Source organism: Hemitrygon akajei, chromosome 28, assembly GCF_048418815.1.
Source record: "Hemitrygon akajei chromosome 28, sHemAka1.3, whole genome shotgun sequence".
NCBI classification, from domain to species: domain Eukaryota; kingdom Metazoa; phylum Chordata; class Chondrichthyes; order Myliobatiformes; family Dasyatidae; genus Hemitrygon; species Hemitrygon akajei.
The window spans coordinates 42,438,321-42,457,341 of NC_133151.1; the positions used below are offsets into that span (position 1 = coordinate 42,438,321).

At 51.0% G+C, this 19,021-nt stretch overlaps 1 protein-coding gene across 1 annotated transcript in view; it reads right to left on the reverse strand.

Moving 5' to 3' along the window:
* Positions 1-10,047: 10,047 nt before the first annotated feature.
* The window catches only part of LOC140717873 (WD repeat-containing protein 26-like), a 251,924-nt gene continuing 242,950 nt past the window's right edge, over positions 10,048-19,021 (reverse strand). The window contains exon 14 of the mRNA XM_073031596.1: positions 10,048-10,167. Within this exon, the coding sequence (XP_072887697.1) occupies positions 10,133-10,167 (35 nt within the window). The 3' untranslated portion in view covers positions 10,048-10,132. The remainder of the gene's footprint in view (positions 10,168-19,021) is intronic.

The following is a 19,021-nucleotide window of genomic DNA, read 5'->3' on the forward strand; positions in this document are numbered from 1 at the left end:
ATCAGTCCGGCCGGACAACCTCCGCCGGTGCACTTCGGTTCCGGGCTCCGCCAGTTCCGCCGGTGCACTTCGGTTCCGGGCTCCGCCAGTTCCGCCGTCTGCACGGAGCGGCGGGGACCGATATGTCCGCTCAACCCTCCCGGGCGGCGTCAAAAACCCTCGCTGGGATCTCTCTGCGCGCCGTGGGGCAGAGGTTTGGTCCAGGCAGAGATCCAGCTCACACTCTGATGGAAGGGTTTGGAGTCAATGCCAGCTCTCCCTTATTGAACTCCTGTTCCACAAATAAAATTCCTGCCGGTTCCCGATGGGCTGAAGGGTCTTCTTTCCGTGCTGTGTACCTCTGCACTTCTTTCAATGTCTCAGAACCGGATTAACCCTGTGAACAATCCCGCCCCCTCCCCACATTCTCCTCAGCTCTGCGCCCGGAGGAGAGTGATGTGCGAGGGAGGCGGAGGAGAAACCCACGAGGTGACAGGGAGATCGTGAAAACTCCAAAAACACACACAGTGCCGGAGCTCGGCATCCAAACCACTGCACTTTCTGCGCCAGTGAGTAACACCACTTCTCCACACCAAACTTACAGCAGACTCGTAGATTGACATGAAATATGTAAGCTGGCACAGTACCTTCTGCCCAGCATGTCCCTGCTAGCCCTTTCACACATTCACACTACTCCCGCTTACTTAGGTTAATACTTCCCTGCATATGAGTCTCCCAAACACAGCGATGCCATCGCCCCCCCTCCCTGTGTGAACACAAACTCCACAAGGAAGTTCACCACTGCCCTCTATTTCCATCGGCAACTCCCCTGCCCGAGACCGCGAGGGTCGTGGACACAGCTGAGCACATCACGGAAACCAGCCACCCCTCTACGGGCTCCGGCTACACTTCCCATGCGCGGGCACTCAGAGAGTGGTTGGTGCGTGGAATGCACTGCCTGAGTCAGTGGTGGAGGCAGATACACCAGTGAAGTTTAAGAGACTACTAGACAGGGAAATGGAGGAACCTAAGGTGGTGGGAGGTAGGGTTTAAGGATCAGCAGGACTTTGTGGGCCAAAGGGCCTGTACTGTGCTGTACTATTCCATGTTCCATGTTAAAGCACCAGACGTTCCCTCTTCGCCCCCTCCCATCGGGCGGAAGATACGTCCCACCAGGCTGGAGGACAGTGTCTGTTATCAGACTCTTGTACGAGAAGATGGATGCGTGGCCTCACGATCTACCTCGCTATGGTCTTGCACCTTATTGTGTATCTGTACTGTACTGCACTTTCTCCATAATTTTACACTTTATTCTACATTGTTATATTTGCATATTTAATAACATGCACTATTACAGGAAATCCTACAGCAACAGTGGAACCGGCCCAGTCCATCTTGGGTAAACCCTTCCCAACCATTGAACACATCCACACAAACCGCTGTTGTAGAAACTCAGCATGCATCATCAGGGACCCCCACCACCCAGGACATGCTCTCTTCTCACTGCTGCCATCAGGATAAAGGTACAGGAGCCTCAGGACCCACACCACCAGGTTCAGGAACAGTTATTACCCCTCAACCATCAGGCTCCTGAACCAGTGAGGATAACCTCAACTCTGAACTGATTCCATCGGGAAGGAGGTACAGGAGCCTCAGGTCCCACACCACCAGGTTCAGGAACAGTTATTACCCCTCAAACATCAGGCACCTGAACCAGTGAGGATAACCTCAACTCTGAACTGATTCCATCGGGAAGGAGGTACAGGAGCCTCAGGTCCCACACCACCAGGTTCAGGAACAGTTATTACCCCTCAACCATCAGGCTCCTGAACCAGTGAGGATAACCTCAACTCTGAACTGATTCCATCGGGAAGGGGGTACAGGAGCCTCAGGTCCCACACCACCAGGTTCAGGAACAGCTATTACCCCTCAACCATCAGGCTCCCGAACCAGTGAGGATAACCTCAACTCTGAACTGATTCCATCGGGAAGGAGGTACAGGAGTCTTAGGTCCCACACCACCAGGTTCAGGAACAGTTATTACCCCTCAACCATCAGGCTCCTGAACCAGTGAGGATAACCTCAACTCTGAACTGATTCCATCGGGAAGGAGGTACAGGAGCCTCAGGACCCACACCACCAGGTTCAGGAACAGTTATTACCCCTCAACCACCAGGCTCCTGAACCAGTGAGGATAACCTCAACTCTGAACTGATTCCATCGGGAAGGAGGTACAGGAGCCTCAGGTCCCACACCACCAGGTTCAGGAACAGTTATTACCCCTCAAACATCAGGCACCTGAACCAGTGAGGATAACCTCAACTCTGAACTGATTCCATCGGGAAGGAGGTACAGGAGCCTCAGGTCCCACACCACCAGGTTCAGGAACAGTTATTACCCCTCAACCATCAGGCTCCTGAACCAGTGAGGATAACCTCAACTCTGAACTGATTCCATCGGGAAGGAGGTACAGGAGCCTCAGGTCCCACACCACCAGGTTCAGGAACAGCTATTACCCCTCAACCATCAGGCTCCTGAACCAGAGGGGATAAACACCATGCCCCATCACTGAAATATCCCTACAACCTATGGACTCACTTTCAAAGATGCTCCATCTCACATTCTCAATATTTATCGCTTAGTCACTGATGATTATTATTTCATTTGCACAGTTTGTTGTCTTTTGAACACTGGTTGAATGCCCAAGTTCGTGCGGTCCAGCATTGATTATATTATTGATATTATTCTAAAATGAGTTTATTGAAAATGCCGAGATTCTCAGGATTGTATGTAGTGACAAATATACTTTGATAATACATTTACTTCCCCACTCATCATTCCCAGTCTCTGTCACTATTCCCCCTCTCCCTCCTCCGTCTGTCCATCACTCCCCCTCACCTCCCCACCCATCCCCTCCCAGTCTCTGTCACTATTCCCACTCTCCCTCCTCCGTCTGTCCATCACTACCCCTCACCTCCCCACCCATCCCCTCCCAGTCTCTGTCTCTATTCCCACTCTCCCTCCTCCGTCTGTCCATCACCCCCTCACCTCCCCACCCATCCCCTCCCAGTCTCTGTCTCTATACCCACTCTCCCCCATCCCTTGTTCGTCACTCCCCCTCACCTCCCCACCCAGTCTGTCACTATTCCCACTCTCCCCTGCTCCGTCTGTCCATCACTCCCCCCCACCTCCCCACCCATCCCCTCCCAATCTGTCAATGTTCCCACTCTCCCCTCCTCCATCTGTCCATCACTCCCCCTCTCCTCCCCACCCATCCCCTCCCAGTCTCTGTCACTATTCCCACTCTCCCTCCTCCGTCTGTCCATCATTCCCCCTCACCTCCCCACCCATCCCCTCCCACTCTCCCTCCTCTGTCTGTCCATCACTCCCCCTCACCTCCCCACCCATCCCCTCCCAGTCTCTGTCACTATTCCCACTCTCCCTCCGTCTGTCCATCACTCCCCCTCACCTCCCCACCCATCCCCTCCCAGTCTCTGTCACTATTCCCACTCTCCCTCCGTCTGTCCATCACTCCCCCTCACCTCCCCACCCATCCCCTCCCAGTCTCTGTCACTATTCCCACTCTCCCTCCTCCGTCTGACCATCACTCCCCCTCACCTCCCCACCCATCCCCTCCCAGTCTCTGTCACTATTCCCACTCTCCCTCCTCTGTCTGTCCGTCACTCCCCCTCACCTCCCCACCCATCCCCTCCCAGTCTCTGTCACTATTCCCACTCTCCCTCCTCCATCTGTCCATCACTCCCCCTCACCTCCCCACCCATCACCACCCAGTCTCTGTCACTATTCCCACTCTCCCTCCTCCGTCTGACCATCACTCCCCACCCATCCCCTCAGTCTCTGTCACTATTCCCACTCTCACTCCTCCGTCTGTCCATCACTCCCCCTCACCTCCCCACCCAGTCTCTGTCACTATTCCCACTCTCCCTCCTCCGTCTATCCATCACTCCCCCTCACCTCCCCACCCATCCTCTCCCAGTCTCTGTCACTATTCCCACTCTCCCTCCTCCGTCTGTCCATCACTCCCCCTCACCTCCCCACCCATCCCCTCCCAGTCTCTGTCACTATTCCCACCCTCCCTCCTCCGTCTGTCCATCACTCCCCCTCACCTCCCCACCCATCCCCTCCCAGTCTCCGTCACTATTCCCAATCTCCCTCCTCCGTCTGTCCATCACTCCCCCTCTCCTCCCCACCCAGTCTCTGTCACTATTCCCACTCTCTCTCCTCCGTCTGTCCATCACTCCCCCTCACCTCCCCACCCATCCTCTCCCAGTCTCTGTCACTATTCCCACTCTCCCTCCTCCGTCTGTCCATCACTCCCCCTCACCTCCCCACCCATCCCCTCCCAGTCTCTGTCACTATTCCCACTCTCCCTCCTCCGTCCATCACTCCCCTTCACCTCCCCACCATCCCCTCCCAGTCTCTGTCTCTATTCCCACTCTCCCCTCCTCCGTCTGTCCATCACTCCCCCTCACCTCCCCACCCATCCCCTCCCAGTCTCTGTCACTATTCCCAGTCTCCCCTCCTCCGTCTGTCCATCACTCCCCCTCACCTCCCCACCCATCCCCTCCCAGTCTCTGTCACTATTCCCACTCTCCCTCCTCTGTCTGTACGTCACTCCCCCTCACCTCCCCACCCATCCCCTCCCTGTCTCTGTCACTATTCCCACTCTCCCTCCTCTGTCTGTCCATCACTCCCCCTCACCTCCCCACCCATCCCCTCCCAGTCTCTGTCACTATTCCCACTCTCCCTCCTCTGTCTGTCCATCACTCCCCCTCACCTCCCCACCCATCCCCTCCCAGTCTCTGTCACTATTCCCACTCTCCCTCCTCCGTCTGTCCATCACTCCCCCTCACCTCCCCACCCATCCCCTCCCAGTCTCTGTCACTATTCACACTCTCCCTCCTTCGTCTGTCCATCACTCCCCCTCACCTCCCCACCCATCCCCTCCCAGTCTCTGTCACTATTCCCACTCTCCCTCCTCCGTCTGTCCATCATTCCCCCTCACCTCCCCACCCATCCCCTCCCACTCTCCCTCCTCTGTCTGTCCATCACTCCCCCTCACCTCCCCACCCATCCCCTCCCAGTCTCTGTCTCTATTCCCACTCTCCCTCCGTCTGTCCATCACTCCCCCTCACCTCCCCACCCATCCCCTCCCAGTCTCTGTCACTATTCCCACTCTCCCTCCGTCTGTCCATCACTCCCCCTCACCTCCCCACCCATCCCCTCCCAGTCTCTGTCACTATTCCCACTCTCCCTCCTCCGTCTGACCATCACTCCCCCTCACCTCCCCACCCATCCCCTCCCAGTCTCTGTCACTATTCCCACTCTCCCTCCTCTGTCTGTCCGTCACTCCCCCTCACCTCCCCACCCATCCCCTCCCAGTCTCTGTCACTATTCCCACTCTCCCTCCTCCATCTGTCCATCACTCCCCCTCACCTCCCCACCCATCACCACCCAGTCTCTGTCACTATTCCCACTCTCCCTCCTCCGTCTGACCATCACTCCCCACCCATCCCCTCAGTCTCTGTCACTATTCCCACTCTCACTCCTCCGTCTGTCCATCACTCCCCCTCACCTCCCCACCCAGTCTCTGTCACTATTCCCACTCTCCCTCCTCCGTCTATCCATCACTCCCCCTCACCTCCCCACCCAGTCTCTGTCACTATTCCCACTCTCCCTCCTCCGTCTGTCCATCACTCCCCCTCACCTCCCCACCCATCCCCTCCCAGTCTCTGTCACTATTCCCACCCTCCCTCCTCCGTCTGTCCATCACTCCCCCTCACCTCCCCACCCATCCCCTCCCAGTCTCCGTCACTATTCCCAATCTCCCTCCTCCGTCTGTCCATCACTCCCCCTCTCCTCCCCACCCAGTCTCTGTCACTATTCCCACTCTCTCTCCTCCGTCTGTCCATCACTCCCCCTCACCTCCCCACCCATCCTCTCCCAGTCTCTGTCACTATTCCCACTCTCCCTCCTCCGTCTGTCCATCACTCCCCCTCACCTCCCCACCCATCCCCTCCCAGTCTCTGTCACTATTCCCACTCTCCCTCCTCCGTCCATCACTCCCCTTCACCTCCCCACCATCCCCTCCCAGTCTCTGTCTCTATTCCCACTCTCCCCTCCTCCGTCTGTCCATCACTCCCCCTCACCTCCCCACCCATCCCCTCCCAGTCTCTGTCACTATTCCCAGTCTCCCCTCCTCCGTCTGTCCATCACTCCCCCTCACCTCCCCACCCATCCCCTCCCAGTCTCTGTCACTATTCCCACTCTCCCTCCTCTGTCTGTACGTCACTCCCCCTCACCTCCCCACCCATCCCCTCCCTGTCTCTGTCACTATTCCCACTCTCCCTCCTCTGTCTGTCCATCACTCCCCCTCACCTCCCCACCCATCCCCTCCCAGTCTCTGTCACTATTCCCACTCTCCCTCCTCTGTCTGTCCATCACTCCCCCTCACCTCCCCACCCATCCCCTCCCAGTCTCTGTCACTATTCCCACTCTCCCTCCTCCGTCTGTCCATCACTCCCCCTCACCTCCCCACCCATCCCCTCCCAGTCTCTGTCACTATTCACACTCTCCCTCCTTCGTCTGTCCATCACTCCCCCTCACCTCCCCACCCATCCCCTCCCAGTCTCTGTCACTATTCCCACTCTCCCTCCTCCGTCTGTCCATCACTCCCCCTCACCTCCCCACCCATCCCCTCCCAGTCTCTATCACTATTCCCACTCTCCCTCCTCCGTCTGTCCATCACTCCCCCTCACCTCCCACCCATCCCCTCCCAGTCTCTGTCACTATTCCCACTCTCCCTGCTCTGTCTGTCCATCACTCCCCTTCACCTGAATTGGTTATTTACATCCTTCACATAAGTGAGGAGTAAATCTCTTCAGGTTATGTCTCAGTCTAAATGTGCAACTTGTAGTAATGTATTATAAATATAACATTGAAATACAAGTTGTGTCAGCATGAATGAATCGGTCTGATGGCCTGGTGGAAGGAGCTGTCCCGGAGCCTGTTGGCCGTGGCGTTTATGCTGCGGTACCATTTCCAGGATGGCAGCTGCTGGAACAGTTTGTGGTTGGGGTGACTCGAGACTCCCTGTGGGCCCTTTTTCACCACAGGGCTGGTGTGTGCAGACCACGTGAGATCATCGGTGATGTGGATGCCGAGGAACGTAAAGCTGTTCACCCTCTCAACCCCAGATCCATTGATGTTTAGAGGGGTTAGCCCGTCTCCATTCCTCCTGTAGTCCACCACCAGCTCCTTTGTTTCTGCGACATTGAGGGAGAGGTTGTTTTTCTTGACACCACTGTGTCAGGGTGATGACTTTTCACTAGGCTGCCTCTTTGAGTTAAGGTCAATCAGCGTTGTGTCATCAGCAAATTTAGTTAGCAGATTGGAGCTGTGGGTGGTGACACAGTCATAGGTAGACAGTACAGAGATTATATGAGGAGGCTTTGTACACAGCCCCGAGGGACACCTGTGTCGAGGGGCAGAGGTGAGGGAGCCCACTCTTACCAGCGATCTAACAGGAAGTTCAGGATCCAGCTGGACAAGGCCGAGGTCTCTGAGCTTCTTTAGGAGCTTGGAGGGTATTCACCTTTAACCCATGACCTCTATTGGAGGGTATTCACCTTTAACCCATGACCTCTATTGTAGTCCCACCCAGCCTCAGTGGAGAAAAACCTGCTTGCATTTATCCTATCTATATCCCTCATGATTTTGTATACCTCAATCAAATCTCCTCTCAATCTTCTACATTCCAGTGAATAATTCTAACCTGTTCAATATTTCTTTATAACTCAGGTCCTCCAGTCCCAGCAACATCTTTGTAAATTTTCTCTGTGCTCTTTCAACCTTATTTACATCTTTCCTGTAGGTAGGTGACCAAAACTGCACACAGTACTCCAAGTTAGGCGTCACCAACGTCAACATAACATCCCATCTCCTGTACTCAGTAGTAGAGGTGACACTTCACCTGTGAGTCTTCGGGGCCACCTACTGTATCTGGTGCGCCCAGCGTGGCCTTCCACAAGACCCGACGTAGCTTAGGAGACTACTTCTCCACAAAGAGTGGGATCTCCCAGTTCGATACTACCTCCCATTCCCGTTTCTCAATCCATGGCCTTCTGCGCTGCCACGATGAGGCCATACTCAGGTTGGAGGAGAAACCCCTCATATTCCGTCTGGGTAGCCTCCAACCCGATGGCATGAACATTGATTTCTTAAACTTCTGGTAATACCCCTCTTCAACTTCTGCCATTCCATTTTCCCTCACTCACCATATCTCGTTGCCTCCCTATCACCTCCTTTTGGTGCTCCTCCTCCACTTCCCTCCATGGTCTTCTGTCCCCTTCTCCAGACCTTTTTTTCACCAACTTCCCAAATTTTTACTTCACTCCTCCCCTTCTCCCAGTTTCACCTATCACCAACCATCTTGTACTTCTTCCTTTCTTCCCCCACCTTCTCTTCATTTCCAGTCCTGATGAAAGGTGTCGGCCCAAAACTCTTTCCCCAGATGCTGCCTGGCCTGCTGAGTTTCTCCGGTATTTTGTGTGCAGCTCCTGTACTCAGTATTTTGATTTATAAAGGCCACTGTGGCCAAGGCGTTCGTTATGATCCTACCTACCCGTGACGCCACTTTCAATGAGTTACAGCTTTGTTCTACGGCAGTCCTCAGTGTTCTTGCCCTACCCTGGTGTGTCCTCCCAAAGTCTCACACTTGGCTGCATTAACTTCCATCTCAGTCCGTTTTCCCGGCTGGTTCAGATCCTGCTGCAAGCTTTGATGGTCTTCCTCGCCATCCACTAGAACCCCAATCTTGGTTTTATGCACAAATTTGCTGATCCGGTTAACCATCCAGATCATTGATGGAGATGACAAACAACAATGGACCCAGCACCGATCCCTACGGCACCCCACTAGTCACAGGCCTCCAGTCAGAGAGATAACTGTCCACTACCACTTTCTGGCTTCTCCCACAAAGTCAATGTCTAATTAATTTTACTACTTCATCTTGAATGCTGAGAGAGTGAACCTTCTTGAACAACCTCCCATGTGGGACCTTGTCAAAGGCCTTACTAAAGTCCATGTAGACAACATCCACTGCCTTGCCTTCATCAACTTTCTTGGGGAATTCTGTAATATTAGACATGACTTACCAGGCACAAAATCAGTCCCTGTCTATCCGAATACTCACATATCCAATAACTTTCCCACAACTGATGTTTGGCCCAGCAACCTACAATTTCCTGGCTTAATCTTAGAGCCCTTCTTAAACAACAGAACATTGGCTATCCTCTAACCGTCCAGCACCTCACCTGTGGCTAAGGATGTTTTAAGTATCTCTGCACAGGGTCAGAGGGAACACCTTGAGTAATTGCCTCAGGACAGCAAATACCACCGCCCCCCCCCCCCCCCCGATCTGTAGTCTGTGTCGGGTCCATGGCATTGCTGCTGTTTCACCTCCCGCTCAAGGATCCTATGTCCATCTCCCGCGTAAATTCTATTTTGGCTCCACGCATGGACTACCACTCTGATCTTCCGGAGGACCAATTTTGTCCCTCACAATCATTTTGCTCTTAAAACATCTCCAGAAGCCCTTAGGAACATAGCATTGAAAATTTCACCTTTGAAGACCTCCCACATACACCTTTGAGAGAAAACAGTGCACATTTGCCAGATCCTTTCTGATATCATCAGAATTGGCCTTTCTCCAATCTGGAATCTCAACCCACGAACCAGACCTATTCTTTTCCATAATTACCTTGAAACTAATGGCTTTATGATCATTAGATGCAAAGTGTTCTCCTACACAAACTTCTGTCACCCGTTCTGTCTCATTCCCTGATAGATCTAGTATCGCATTCTCTCTAGTTGGGACTTCTAAGTGGTGATTAAGGAAACTGGGATGGCGAAGACTCTTGCACCTGTCACCAGGATTCTCCTTTACCTGGAACTCTGCACTGTTGTCTGCTTCGCCTCGCTCTCCATTACTGTGTTAAAATTCATTTCACAACTTGGGGACTCACTTTCAAAGACTCTACATCTCAATATTTTCAGTGTATCATTTATTTTTGTATTTGTAGTTTGCCTGCTTTTCAATATCGGTTGTTTGTCAGTCTTTGCGTGTCGCTTTTCATTTATTGCATTTCCTTGTTCTACTGTGGATGCCTGGAAGAAAATGAATCCCAGGGTAGTATATAAAGGACATATTGGTATTTTGATGATAAATTCACTTTGAAATGGACAAATTCAGGGTGGCGGTGGGGCAGACTTTTCTGGGTTGTGGTTCATGGGGCATCGCTGGGATGGGGTTGCAGGAACAGAAACAGCACCAGGCAGCGGGTTCAGCTCCCACTGGACACACAGCCGACAGCAGAGGCTGAAATCTGGTGCTAAAAGGTCCATTTCTGCGTTCTTGTTCTTCCGGACTCAGGGTACAGAGTGTCAAAGCCGGTACCGACTGTCTGATGCCCGCTCCTACTCTTTGGGCGAGCACAGGAGAGAAGCAATTTCCCGCTGCCCCTCGCCGAGGGTTTGTGCAGGTTCCATCCTCGAAAACTATTTGCAACTCCCGAGTGTGAAAACAGGAGCGGTGACCAAGCTTCCCAGACAGCCAAAGGCGGGTAGTCCTATCCTAAACACAAAAGCTTCTGCAGATGCTGGAAAAAGCTAGAGGAACTCAGCAGGCCAGACAGCGTCTATGAAGAATACACAGACAACATTTTAGGCTACGACCCCTCCTCAAAAATCCTGATGAACGGTCTCGGCCTGAAACAATCTGTTTTGCGGCCTGTTCCACGCACCAATGAATGGTAAGAATTGGATGATTTGGCAGAAGAACTGGTGGGGGGGGGGGGGGGTGGGGGGCAGGGTTGGATCTCTTCTGGGGAAGGTATAACAAGGACATGTTACTCCTGAACCTGAGGGGGCCAATATCCTTGCAGGCAGGTACGTTAGGGAGGGTTTAAACTAATTTGGCGGGGGGGGGGGGGAGGGGTGGTGGAGAATTGGAACCTGAGTGATAGGGTAGTTTGCAGACAATTAGATGTAATGTGAAGTGAGACTATGAGGAAGGAGGCAGATGACAGGCAAAATTGCAGTCTGTGGGATGAGTTAACGTGTGACAGGGGGTTACAGTCAAAAAGGATGAAGAATACAGGACCGGTGTTACACTTAAATTCAGGCATGATGTTATATGCATCTCCCAATCATTGCTGAAAGAAGATCATAGTTAGGAGCTTAACCTCCAAGGACATACATTGTATTGAAAGGACAGGCAGGTAGGCAGAGGTAGAAAGAGGAGACATGGTATCAGAAGATGTAGAATCCTTCTGGGTCGAGTTAAGAAAATGATGGGAGTTACAGGCTTCCGAACAATGTGGATTACAAATTACGGGAATTAGAAAAAGGCATGTAAGAAGGACAATATTGTGATAGTCACAGGGATTTCAATGCGCAGGTGGATTGGGGAAACCGGGTTGGTGCTGGATTCCCAGCGGGAAAATGCCTACGAGACGGCACTTCGGAGCAACTTGTGGTTGAGCCGACAGTAATTCTGGATCGGGTGTTATGTAATGACCCAGATTTGATTAGGGAGCTTCAGGCAAGCTGCATTCACTCTGCAGTTTGGGAAGTAGAAGCGAAAACAGGGTTTGTCAGTCTCACGGTGGAGTAAATGGAAACACAGAGGCATAAGGCAGAGTTTATTGGAAGGGGAGGCTCTCGGGGATGATGGAAGAGAGAAGAGTGTGATATTGGATCTGGAAAATGACGCTGGTGAGGTCGTAATGGGGGACAAAGAAATGGAGGAACTTGAGTATTTTGTGTCAATCTTCACAGTGGAAGAATGTGTCGGGGTCAGTGAGAGTTAGTAAGGAGAAGATGCTTGGGAAGCTGGCAAGACTGAAGGTAGGTAAGTCACCTGCACCAAGTGGACTACGCACCTCAGGGTTTTGAAGGAGCTGGCTGAAGAGGTTGTGGGGGCATTAGTGATGATCGTTCAAGAATCACTAGACTCTGGCCTTGTTCCAGAGGACTGAAGAATTGCAAATGTCACTCCACTCTTCAAGGGAGGGAGGTAGAAGCAACGGAATTATAGGCAGGTTAGCCTGACCTCAGTAGCCAGGAAGGTGGTAAAGTCCATTATTAAAGATGAGGTTTCAAGCTACTTGGAGGCATGTGATAAACTGTCTATACTCAGCACGGTTTTCGAAAGGGGAAATCTGACGGAATAACAAGGAGAATTGGCGGATGCTGTGCACTGGGATTGTCAGATGGCATTTGACAAGTTGCCACACATGCCTTTTCTGGTCGGTGCCGGATGAAGAAATTGATGGACTTGTGGCCAAGATTAAGCAGGTAGTATTGAGGAACAAGATGTCTACAGAACAACTTAGACTGACTGGAAGAATATAATGTAGGGAATTGCTTGCATTTTGGTATAAGGAATAAAGGTGTGGAATACTTTGTAAAAGGGGAGAAACTTCAAAATTCAGGGGTGCAAAGGGACTCGGGAATTTTCATACAGGATTCCCTTGCAGGTTGAGCTGGTGGTGAGGAAGGCAAACACAATCATTTTGAGAGGACTAGAATAGAAAATGAAGAATGCAATGCTGAGGCTTTATAATGCATTCATCAGACTGCACGGGAGTACTGTGAGCAGTTTTGGTCCCCTTATCTAAGAAAGAATGTCCAGAGGAGGCTGACGAGAACGATCCCAGGGATGAAACAGATGGGCAGCATTTGATGGCTCTGGGTTGTTACCCCTGCAGTTTCGAGGAGGGAGGGGAGGGGTAAATATCTCATTGAAACCTAGGTACAACTGTCTTGCAGTTGACATCAGAATTAAATTTCAAACTCAGATACCATGAGCGTTAGTAACATTGTTGTAACTGCTAGACTACGGTGGCTCCCCTTGTTCTACGCCAGTGCACTGTGTAATGGTCTGATCTGTACGAAAAGGCGGCAAGGGAAGCTGTCCACTGTGTCTCGATGCATGTGAGGCAAGGCTAGGGAGCACTGGACAGTTATCCCAATCCCAGACTAGGAATAGACAGCACAGACAGAGTGGATGTGGAGAGGATGTTTCCTATAGTGGGGGAGTCTAGGACCAGAGGACACAGAGTGGATGTGGAGAGGATCTTTCCTATAGTGGGGGAGTCTAGGACCAGAGGGCACAGATAGAGTGGATGTGGAGAGGATGTTTCCTATAGTGGGGGAGTCTAGGACCAGAGGGCACAGATAGAGTGGATGTGGAGAGGATGTTTCCTATAGTGGGGGAGTCTAGGACAAGAGGACACAGATAGAGTGGATGTGGAGAGGATGTTTCCTATAGTGGGGGAGTCTAGGACAAGAGGACACAGATAGAGTGGATGTGGAGAGGATGTTTCCTATAGTGGGGGAGTCTAGGACCAGAGGACACAGATAGAGTGGATGTGGAGAGGATGTTTCCTATAGTGGGGGAGTCTAGGACCAGAGGACACAGATAGAGTGGATGTGGAGAGGATGTTTCCTATAGTGGGGGAGTCTAGGACCAGAGGACACAGATAGAGTGGATGTGGAGAGGATGTTTCCTATAGTGGGGAGTCTAGGACCAGAGGACACAGATAGAGTGGATGTGGAGAGGATGTTTCCTATAGTGGGGGAGTCTAGGACCAGAGGGCACAGATAGAGTGGATGTGGAGAGGATGTTTCCTATAGTGGGGGAGTCTAGGACCAGAGGGCACAGATAGAGTGGATGTGGAGAGGATGTTTCCTATAGTGGGGGAGTCTAGGACCAGAGGACACAGATAGAGTGGATGTGGAGAGGATATTTCCTATAGTGGGGGAGTCTGGGACCAGAGGACACAGATAGAGTGGATGTGGAGAGGATGTTTCCTATAGTGGGGAGTCTAGGACCAGAGGACACAGATAGAGTGGATATGGAGAGGATGTTTCCTATAGTGGGGGAGTCTAGGACCAGAGGACACAGATAGAGTGGATGTGGAGAGGATGTTTCCTATAGTGGGGGAGTCTGGGACCAGAGGACACAGATAGAGTGGATGTGGAGAGGATGTTTCCTATAGTGGGGGAGTCTAGGACCAGAGGACACAGATAGAGTGGATGTGGAGAGGATGTTCCTGTTCGGTTGAAAGGAAAGGTTAAAGGTTTGAAAGCACCATGGTTTTCAAGGGATATTAGAAACTTGGTTCGAAAAAAGAGGGATGTCTACAATAGATATAGGCAGCATGGAGTAAAGGAAACTTAAGAAAGAGATTAGAAAAGCTAAAAGAAGTTACGAGTTTGGTTTGGCAAATAAGGTGGAAGTAAATCCAAAAGGCTTCTACAGTTATATTAAAAGCAAGAGGATAGTGAGGGATAAAATTGGTCCTTTAGAGAATCAGGGTGGTCAGCTATGTGTGGAGCCGAGGGAGATGGGAGAGATTTTGAACGATTTCTTCTCTTCGGTATTCACTAAGGAGAAGGATATTGAATGGTGTAAGGTGTGGGAAACAAGTAAGGAAGTTATGGAACCTATGACAATTAAAGAGGTGGAAGTACTGGCGCTTTTAAGAAATTTAAAAGTGGATAAATCTCGGGGTCCTGACCGGATATTCCCCAGGACCTTGAGGGAAGTTTGTGTCGAGATAGCAGGAGCTCTGACGGAGATCTTTCAGATGTCATTAGAAACGGGGATTGTGCCGGAGGATTGGCGTATTGCTCATGTGGTTCCATTGTTTAAAAAGGGTTCTAGAAGTAAGCCTGGCAATTATAGACCTGTCAGTTTGACATCAGTGGTGGGTAAATTAATGGAAAGTATTCTTAGAGATAGTATTTATAATTATCTGGATAGACAGGATCTGATTAGGAGTAGCCAGCATGGATTTGTGCGTGGAAGGTCATGTTTGACAAACCTTATTGAATTTTTTGAAGTAGTTACGAGGAATGTTGACAAGGGTAAGGCAGTGGATGTAGTCTATATGGACTTCAGCAAGGCCTTTGACAAAGTTCCACATGGAAGGTTAGTTAAGAAGGTTCAGTCGTTAGGTATTAATGCTGGAGTAATAAAATGGATTCAACAGTGGCTAGATGGGAGATGCCAGGGAGTAGTGGTGGATAATTGTTTATCGGGATGGAGGCCGGTGACTAGCGGGGTGCCTCAGGGATCTGTTTTGGGCCCAATGTTGTTTGTAATATACATAAATGATCTGGATGATGGGGTGGTAAATTGGATTAGTAAGTATGCTGATGATACTAAGGTAGGAGGTGTTGTGGATAATGAGGTGGGTTTTCAAAGCTTGCAGGGAGATTTATGCCGGTTAGAAGAATGGGCTGAACGTTGGCAGATGGAGTTTAATGCTGAGAAGTGTGAGGTTCTACATTTTGGCAGGAATAATCCAAATAGAACATACAGGGTAAATGGTAGGGCATTGAGGAATGCAGTGGAACAGAGAGATCTAGGAATAACAGTGCATAGTTCCCTGAAGGTGGAGTCTCATGTAGATAGGGTGGTGAAGAAGGCTTTTGGAACGCTGGCCTTTATAAATCAGAGCATTGAGTACAGAAGTTGGGATGTAATGTTAAAATTGTACAAGGCATTGGTAAGGCCAAATTTGGAATATTGTGTACAGTTCTGGTCCGAATTATAGGAAAGATATCAATAAATTAGAGAGAGTGCAGAGACGATTTACTAGGATGTTACCTGGGTTTCAGCACTTAAGTTACAGAGAAAGGTTGAACAAGTTAGGTCTCTATTCATTGGAGCGTAGAAGGTTGAGGGGGGATTTGATCGAGGTATTTAAAATGTTGAGAGGGATAGATAGAGTTGACGTGAATAGGCTGTTTCCATTGAGAGTAGGGGAGATTCAAACGAGAGGACATGATTTGAGAGTTAGGGGGCAAAAGTTTAAGGGAAACACGAGGGGGTATTTTTTTACTCAGAGAGTGATAGCTGTGTGGAATGAGCTTCCTGTAGAAGTAGTAGAGGCCAGTTCAGTTGTGTCATTTAAGGTAAAATTGGATAGGTATATGGACAGGAAAGGAGTGGAGGGTTATGGGCTGAGTGCGGGTAGGTGGGACTAGATGAGATTAAGAGTTCGGCACGGACTAAGAGGGCCGGAATGGCCTGTTTCCGTGCTGTGATTGTTATATGGTTATGTTTCCTATAGTGGGGGAGTCTGGGACCAGAGGACACAGATAGAGTGGATGTGGAGAGGATGTTTCCTATAGTGGGGGAGTCTAGGACCAGAGGACACAGATAGAGTGGATGTGGAGAGGATGTTTCCTATAGTGGGGGAGTCTGGGACCACAGGACACAGATAGAGTGGATGTGGAGAGGATGTTTCCTATAGTGGGGGAGTCTAGGACCAGAGGACACAGATAGAGTGGATGTGGAGAGGATGTTTCCTATAGTGGGGGAGTCTAGGACCAGAGGACACAGATAGAGTGGATGTGGAGAGGATGTTTCCTATAGTGGGGTAGTCTAGGACCAGAGGGCACAGATAGAGTGGATGTGGAGAGGATGTTTCCTATAGTGGGGGAGTCTAGGACCAGAGGACACAGATAGAGTGGATGTGGAGAGGATGTTTCCTATAGAGGGGGAGTCTAGGACCAGAGGACACAGATAGAGTGGATGTGGAGAGGATGTTTCCTATAGTGGGGGAGTCTAGGACCAGAGGGCACAGATAGAGTGGATGTGGAGAGGATGTTTCCTATAGTGGGGGAGTCTAGGACCAGAGGGCACAGACAGAGTGGATGTGGAGAGGATGTTTCCTTTAGTGGGGGAGTCTAGGACCAGAGGACACAGACAGAGTGGATGTGGAGAGGATGTTTCCTATAGTGGGTGAGTCTAGGACCAGAGGACACAGACAGAGTGGATGTGGAGAGGATGTTTCCTATAGTGGGGGAGTCTGGGACCAGAGGACACAGATAGAGTGGATGTGGAGAGGATGTTTCCTATAGTGGGGGAGTCTAGGACCAGAGGGCACAGACAGAGTGGATGTGGAGAGGATGTTTCCTTTAGTGGGGGAGTCTAGGACCAGAGGACAGAGACAGAGTGGATGTGGGGAGGATGTTTCCTACAGTGGGGAGTCTAGGACCAGAGGACACAGATAGAGTGGAAGTGGAGAGGATGTTTCCTATAGTGGGGAGTCTAGGACCAGAGGACACAGATAGAGTGGATGTGGAGAGGATGTTTCCTATAGTGGGGGAGTCTAGGACCAGAGGACACAGATAGAGTGGATGTGGAGAGGATGTTTCCTATAGTGGGGGAGTCTAGGTCCAGAGGACACTGATAGAGTGAATGTGGAGAGGATGTTTCCTATAGTGGGGGAGTCTAGGACCAGAGGACACAGATAGAGTGGATGTGGAGAGGATGTTTCCTATAGTGGGGGAGTCTAGGACTAGAGGACACAGATAGAGTGGATCTGGAGAGGATGTTTCCTATAGTGGGGCAGTCTAGGACCAGAGGACACAGATAGAGTGGAAGTGGAGAGGATGTTTCCTATAGTGGGGGAGTCTAGGACCAGAGGACACAGATAGAGTGGAAGTGGAGAGGATGTTTCCTATAGTGGGGGAGTCTAGGACCAGAGGACACAGTTAGAGTGGATGTGGAGAGGATGTTTCCTATTGTGGGGGAGTCTAGGACCAGAGGACACTGATAGAGTGGATGTGGAGAGAATGTTTCCTATAGTGGGGGAGTCTAGGACCAGAGGACACAAATAGAGTGGATATGGAGTGGTTGTTTCCTATAGTGGGGGAGTCTAGGACCAGAGGACACTGATAGAGTGGATGTGGAGAGGATGTTTCCTATAGTGGGGGAGTCTAGGACCAGAGGACACTGATAGAGTGGATGTGGAGAGGATGTTTCCTATAGTGGGGGAGTCTGGGACCACAGGACACAGATAGAGTGGATGTGGAGAGGATGTTTCCTATAGTGGGGGAGTCTAGGACCAGAGGACACAGATAGAGTGGATGTGGAGAGGATGTTTCCTATAGTGGGGGAGTCTAGGACCAGAGGACACAGATAGAGTGGATGTGGAGAGGATGTTTCCTATAGTGGGGTAGTCTAGGACCAGAGGGCACAGACAGAGTGGATGTGGGGAGGATGTTTCCTACAGTGGGGAGTCTAGGACCAGAGGACACAGATAGAGTGGAAGTGGAGAGGATGTTTCCTATAGTGGGGAGTCTAGGACCAGAGGACACAAATAGAGTGTATATGGAGTGGTTGTTTCCTAGAGTGGGGGAGTCTAGGACCAGAGGACACAGATAGAGTGGATGTGGAGAGGATGTTTCCTATAGTGGGGGAGTCTAGGACCAGAGGACACAGATAGAGTGGATGTGGAGAGGATGTTTCCTATAGTGGGGGAGTCTAGGACCAGAGGACACAGATAGAGTGGATGTGGAGAGGATGTTTCCTATAGTGGGGGAGTCTAGGACCAGAGGACACTGATAAGAGTGGATGTGGAGAGATTGTTTCCTATAGTGGGGGAGTCTAGGACCAGAGGACACAGATAGAGTGGATGTGGAGAGGATGTTTCCTATAGTGGGGGAGTCTCGGACCAGAGGACACAGATAGAGTGGATGTGGAGAGGATGTTTCCTATAAGGGGGTAGGGGGGGGAGTCTAGGAGCAGAGGACACAGATAGAGTGGATGGGGAGAGGATGTTTCCTATAGTGGGGGAGTCTAGGACCAGAGGACACAGATAGAGTGGATGTGGAGAGGATGTTTCCTATAGTGGGGAGTCTAGGACCAGAGGACACAGATAGAGTGGATGTGGAGAGGATGTTTCCTATAGTGGGGGAGTCTAGGTCCAGAGGACACTGATAGAGTGGATGTGGAGAGGATGTTTCCTATAGTGGGGGAGTCTAGGACCAGAGGACACAGATAGAGTGGATGTGGAGAGGATGTTTCCTATAGTGGGGGAGTCTAGGACCAGAGGACACAGATAGAGTGGATGTGGAGAGGATGTTTCCTATAGTGGGGGAGTCTAGGACTAGAGGACACAGATAGAGTGGATCTGGAGAGGATGTTTCCTATAGTGGG